Here is a 6603-nt window from a genome sequence, read left to right on the forward strand (position 1 = left end):
TTCACACTTCTAGCCTGATATACCATGCTACATTGAACAGAAGCATGTGAATTCCCCAGTCGGAATCAAACACTGACGCCGAGCAGGTCACTCATGCAGTATTCCCTCTCGGCCAAGTAGATTAAGTTCCACCGTTTCATGCCGCCGGGGATCAAACCGCTGAGATGTCGACGACACGCCACCCACTAAACTATGTACATGTCTAACAACTAGCGTACGGCGACGTTAAATCCCGCATAATTATATGATCCGGCCAGTTTTCCAAGATGGGTTCTGGTATCTGGCACTTCGTACTCTGTATGTACTTTACATGTCACCGTCTTTCATGATGTCCAAATGCAGTTTCTGGTATCAGGTACCCTGAAAACATTTTACATGCCAACGTCTTGCACATTTCCAAATGCTACTTACAGTAGCTTAACGACTTCAGACAGAAAAAATATAATCTAATTGAATACGAAAATTCTTCTTAATTTGATTACTTGTCTTTATTCAGACAAACAGACTAGTAATACACATTAACACTGTACATCAGATATACAACACAACATTAAAGCTTTCTCGTCCTTGTAACGTTACAAATGTTCAGGTACAAAACGCTCACCAATCATCCAGGCTGAGCAGTGTTTCGATATCTAGTATCACTTCATGACACTCAAAAATATTAACAGGCATGTCTCTAAAGGTCTTGTCATGGGGCTATAAAAATATTCTTTGTTATGTAAGCAATCATCTTACGAATAATATACAATTTATTAAAATGAATTCTTAAAAAAGAAAACATACGATTACTACTTTATGTCTTAACTGATAAAATCTGAAAAATATATTTTAAACCTTTGAATATAAAGAATATTCATTTGGGATTAAAGACAATGTAGTTTCTTGACTCTGAATATCCACGAGACTTGAGTATTTACAGGTTACACACACACATTTATAATATACCAATATGTGTGCTCCTATCCATTTCCAACCTCTCAGAGATTGGACTACTGGCTTACACATCTAAAAATAGATGGTAATATTTACTGCCAAAAAATCTATCTTTTATCAGGATAACATGCCAGAACATGTCTCTGCATTTAAAAATCATTTAAAGGTTCATGCGAGAATTTGCCTGGACGCATACCCATGTGATATGATCACTGGAAGAAATAGCTTTCCTCAAAATTAACAAATTTCCTTTCAGAAAGGAGACGGTAAAATCCATCAATTTGTACAACTAACTCTAGAACCGGGTGACATTACCGGGCTGGGTGACACAAAACACTGCATGAAATACGGCAAGAGTCTCGGTGTTTAAATGCGTTTTTGTGATTCTGTATGACACAATGATGGGCGATGTGGTGAGAATATGACTTGAGTATTTGCTGCCTCTCGAAGTCCTTACGATACAATTACATGTAAATTAGTATTTACAGTTCTCGAGAAGTGTCTCGAGAAAGAATGATACTATGAAATGGAGCTCTCAGTTGACTGAACAGCTTCCTGTTGGAGCGACCCTGGTTTTGTAAGTATGCTGGTTTCTTTGCTGACACGTAGAACACCACGTGTTATCACTGAAATAATATGAACAAACATTAAAATGTACGTATATACTCTCTTATTTAGACAATATATCAATGACATCGCCTTTCGGCGTTGCCGTTAATATCAAAAAGTGCAACATCGAAATGAAAAATATGTTTAAACCCGGGACGAAGTTACATAGTGAAAATAGGAAGAATTGGAATACCGGTGGGGAGGTGATGGAAGTACAGAATTTGTTTAGTTTACATGAAAAACGATAACAGAATGTGTACCTACCAGATCTGAGATTGGCGAGTCCAAGGGTCTCATCTGTCCACTGGCGGACGGATGACAGGAAGGACTCAATGGTTGAAGTGGACACACCGGTCGTGTAAGTCTCAAATAACGGCCGCATCATGAAACTGAACTACGTTGGGTTAAGGAAACAAATCCTACAAAATATGATTCTCTGCTTGAAAATCATGATTCTTTACCAATGTAAGATCTTCCTATGTTTATCAAAAGTAAATTTTGTGAAAGCAGAGTGTGAACAAAGTAAAATATATATAAGGAGCAAAACGAAGGAACAAGGAACTGATCAGACATAGTCAATATAGTGTTTTATAAGTGCATTTCGTTTGAGAAGGATACAATCCAGAATTTCCAGTTTCCCTTCGTGCGCTCCTCAATGTATGCTTTATACATATTATCCATTGACTTCGTCTTGACGGTAACACCATCAGCCTTCAATCCCATTGCCGGAAGGTCCTTTTGGAACGAGCTGTAACACAGAAGTCAAGAACATGACTAGCATGTACAAATTGGCATCAAGAATATCAAGATACATACATACATACAAATGCTATGTCTGATACAGCTGTACTGACATCATAATACTTACCGGTCAAATAGAGATGCTTTATGGTGAGTGAGTGAGTGAGTTTAGTTTTACGCCGCACTCAGCAATATTACAGCTATATGGCGGCGGTCTGTAAATAATCGAGTCTGGACCAGACAATCCAGTGATCAACATCATGAGCATCGATCTGCGCAATTGGGACCCGATGACATGTGTCAACCAAGTCAGCGAGCCTGACCACTCGATCCCGTTAGTCGCCTCTTACGACAAGCATAGTCGCCTTTTATGGCAAGCATGGGTTGCTGAAGTGCAACACACGAAGGTGGCATCATGTTACAAACTAAACAGTAGTTGTGATATTAAAGACATATGCTGCACCAGTCAGCTAAACACCTACACCAACGGTGCCCTTATTACACCAACTTAATAAACTCATATACATATGTATATAGTAAAATGACTGATTACTGTTACAGAGTGTCTCCACTACGGAATAAAGATATTGACCTCACAACCCGTAGCCTGTGGTTTATATCAGGAATAACACCACTATTTCATGGCTGCAACACACGAGTTTATAAAGATATTGACCTCACAACCCGTAGCCTGTGGTTTATATCAGGAATAACACCACTATTTCATGGCTGCAACACACGAGTGAGTGAGTGAGTGAGTTTAGTTTTACGCCGCACTCAGCAATATTCCAGCTATATGGCGGCGGTCTGTAAATAATCGAGTCTGGACCAGACAATCCAGTGATCAACAACATGAGCATCGATCTGCGCAATTGGGAACCGATGACACGCGTCAACCAAGTCAGCGAGCCTGACCACCCGATCCCGTTAGTCGCCTCTTACGACAAGCTGAGTCACCTTTTATGGCAAGCATGGGTTGCTGAAGGCCTATTCTACCCCGGGACCTTCACGGGTCTGCTTTATGGTGAAACGACTCTAAATATGTTTCTGAACCCCCCAAAAAACAACAACCCCAAAACAAAGATTGTAACTAGTTGAAACTATTTTAAAAGCCAATAATTTTTATCAGTTTGTCCTAGTTTCATTGTTCTCAAACATCACTCACCTTCGTCAGATAGACATGGCTACCTGCCCTTGACGAAATAGGGAGCTTTCCTTTTTCGTCAGAAGCAAGTAGCCAGTCCAGCGTCTGGGCTCTGAAAGAGAACGCCATGGTTTGGGACATGCATGATGACACTTACTCAATCTCAGCTGTCAAGGCGGTTATCTCCGCGCGAAGTTTCGACTTCTCCTCCTCGACGCGAGCTCTCTCGGCCTTCAACTGGCGACAATGGTCAGCCGCTACAAGAGTGGGAGAGGAGTCAGAATACTCAACCGAACACACTCGCTAACAACTGGTCTTAAGCACGCTTCGCCCTATCCTGTTAGTAGGATCCAAATTATAAGTCAGGGGATTACGTCAGGAATAACAAAATGAAACTTACCTCTTGACAGAATGAGCGACTCGCTTTTCCGTTGATTGTGGATTGGAGGGAGAAGATCACGGAGGTCATCTAAGTTGGTCTGCAGAAATAAGAAAATGGCAAAAATGTTAAACAAGGGAGACAACTCTTAGCGCCTTCTGTCTCGTACAATATCAACACTGCTTTCATTCCAAACATTGGAGATAATCAAACGAGCTGCATCAAAGTGATAAAATCGGAGGAAATATTAAAGTTCCTAAAAATGACAATGAACGAAATACGTAATATAATGGATGGAGTAGGCACTACAAACGGTTTACGGGTACAAGCAGAAATGGGTACAACTGCTGTCGGTGGATATTTATCCTGGGACGTGCACAAAAGTTCATTTACCGCAGCACTGTGCAGATACAAGCTATCAAACGTGCAGTCATATTCGGTAGATCTATTGTTCTCTCTCACACACACACACACACACACACACACACACACACACACACACACACACACTGGTAAATAAATAAATAAATTATTAAATAATGAAATAGAAGTATTAAATTAAATTACAAAATGTGTAATAGTAACCTCCACCCACCCAAACTGATTGCTTAGATGCGCAACAAGACAAATAATTACCTTTATCTTCCCACGACGCTTCACCTCCGCTCGCTTATGGGCTGGTCTCTTGTGACGGGGTACAAGGTTTTCCTCCTTAGGCTCGTCTTGAGGCTTAGGGGTGGATGGAGGGGTGGAATCAAACACAGGGGTGGGGATTATTGTCGACGGTTCCTCTGGTAAGAGGACATCGCTTTCACTTGGGGGTGGGGTTGAGGCGCTGTCCCCCGATAGTGATCGCAGTAGATCATCTACAGCATCGACAGACAGGTCCTGGTATGGCTCATCGATCAGAGTCTTTGGGAACAGGGTGTTCTGGAAACAGAAACAAAATGTCTAATACTCAGAAGAAGTCTGCGGAGTAAGAAACCAGTCACTCGCAAAAACAATTAAAGAAATATAAGTAAAATACCACCGATAAAGATAATAATTTAACGCTGTGGCGTATTAGAAAATGGGGACGGGATATATCACCCCACCACCCAAAAAGAGTTGGGGTGTTTTTGTAAAAGAGGATGTTGCATGATTGAATATCTGTAAACAGAGCACAAATAATCCATACTTGATTTGCTAACATCATAATCCACCAAGAGTGCGATGCTGACATTTATTTGACATCCAACTGAGTCGTTGCATGTAATGCAACCAGAAATCGAACAGAAAATCAGTCTTGGCTTCTTTCCAAACAAATATGCAAATATCCTGGTACGTTATACAAAAATATCACTCATGATTCTGTACCACGTGACCAAAGAGCCCACGTGCCTGCGCTTGGCAAGGCCATGTGACCTCCAACAGAGCGCTCCGATTGGTCCTGAGCTCCGTGTGACGTCAATGATCGAGCACTTACGCGTATAAAAGCAGAGGTTCCATCACCGAGAAACTTTTACGGCGAGCTGCAGTTCGAAGCGGGCAAAGAGTTACTGACGAGTCTTGTAGTACGAGGCTCACAAAGTCGGTTTTTCTGAGCTTGTTGAGAATCTAAGCTTTGCTGGAATAATAGTTGTCGCATTTCGCTACGCGTTCCGTTAACATATACCAAACAATCGCGTACGTTTACGCTGTCAGAAATTGTCGCGAAATTCCGATCCGACTCCGCGCACGGGAGTCCTAACAACAGACCGAAGAAAAGTGATTTTTCATGGAATAATTGGAAATACGTACCTGGCAGTCAGTCTGTGGATTGATGTAAGTTGTCAGATCTAGATCCGACTGGTTGAGAAAGGCGGCCCACACCCCAGACTCAACAGCAAGCATTCCTGTATTTCTACTATTGTCTATTCAAAAAGTTCTCTGTACGGCTGTCCACCATTGACTGTATGGCTGTCGGCGGGAGAGTTGCCTTTTATACCACGTCCCAGAATGCACCGCGCGGTGATCTATTTTTAGCATCTGGCGCTTTCATGTTTGGACAACACATTTCCAGACGGATTGAATATGCTAAAATAATTAAGGTTTCAGGTGAGTATTAATGTGAAAAATAAAAAATGCATTTAAATAAAAATAAGAATAGTAAAACCGGGAAGAAGTCATCTGGTAACACCTAGGTAGAACTGGATTTTATTGAGAAGTTAACTTTATAATCTATTAAGTCATTTGACAAATTGCGTTTTATTTATGTACACCCTTGTTGAAAAGATGATTTTGTAAGAATTTACACTGACATGGTTCAGATTAAATGTTTGCCTTCTTCCACAAGAAGAGTGATGTCATTATTGATCGTCACTATTATTAGCTTGCATTTACATACTGTTCATGTTTTTTATATATGGTTGTTTAGCCAAATAATAATACGTTTTGCCATCAGACAGCTAGTTTAGAAGATTATGGCATGTGCAGGATAGTTGTTTACACTATTTAGTTTGCAGATAGCATTACTGTGTGTGTATGCCAGCGGTAGTTTCGTATCCGCCATTTTGTTCCCTTGATACAACTATACATTTTTTTTGTAGTTTGTCCTATATTCACCACTGTCTTTAATGTCTGGAGATCAGTATGAGCTGATTCGAATGTTCCCATACACAGACTGATATACATATATAATATAAATCAGGCCTGTCTGAAGCAGTGCGGGGTAATTCTAGAAATACCCGTGTTTATGTAAATAGGACAAGGCTAGTGTTATTAATATTTTATACATTGTGTTGTTCTTGTAGATTTCATTTCAACATTTCGTATT

The 6603-nt window shown here is 40.6% G+C and overlaps 1 protein-coding gene across 2 annotated transcripts; it reads right to left on the reverse strand.

The window, feature by feature from the left end:
* Positions 1 to 463: 463 nt before the first annotated feature.
* Positions 464 to 5754, reverse strand: LOC137286976 (carbohydrate-responsive element-binding protein-like). Of its 2 annotated transcripts, none has more exons than XM_067819041.1 (7): positions 4987 to 5117; positions 4446 to 4739; positions 3831 to 3909; positions 3588 to 3687; positions 2164 to 2293; positions 1810 to 1939; positions 464 to 1562 (listed from the first exon to the last, which is right to left on the reverse strand). In XM_067819041.1, the coding sequence occupies exons 1-7, from the start codon at positions 5029 to 5031 to the stop codon at positions 1456 to 1458; spliced, it is 885 nt and encodes a 294-aa protein (XP_067675142.1). In that variant the 5' UTR covers positions 5032 to 5117; the 3' UTR covers positions 464 to 1455. The 2 variants fall into 2 exon arrangements, with proteins under 2 accessions (XP_067675142.1, XP_067675141.1); XM_067819040.1 differs by lacking the exon at positions 4987 to 5117 and adding an exon at positions 5589 to 5754 and having other exon boundaries at positions 467 to 1562.
* Between the last annotated feature and the right edge of the window lie 849 nt (positions 5755 to 6603).

Source organism: Haliotis asinina, chromosome 6 (genome assembly GCF_037392515.1).
Source record: "Haliotis asinina isolate JCU_RB_2024 chromosome 6, JCU_Hal_asi_v2, whole genome shotgun sequence".
In the NCBI taxonomy this organism is placed as follows: Eukaryota; Metazoa; Mollusca; class Gastropoda; order Lepetellida; family Haliotidae; genus Haliotis; species Haliotis asinina.

Coding starts and splice junctions, on each gene's coding strand:
- LOC137286976 (XM_067819040.1), bottom strand. CDS start 5,681: ATGCTTGCTGTTGAGTCTGGGGTGTGGGCCGCCTTTCTCAACCAGTCG. Junction 4,740..5,588: donor ATCCACAGACTGACTGCCAG/GTACGTATTTCC, acceptor TTCTGTTTCCAG/AACACCCTGTTCCCAAAGAC. Junction 3,910..4,445: donor AGCGTCGTGGGAAGATAAAG/GTAATTATTTGT, acceptor TTATTTCTGCAG/ACCAACTTAGATGACCTCCG.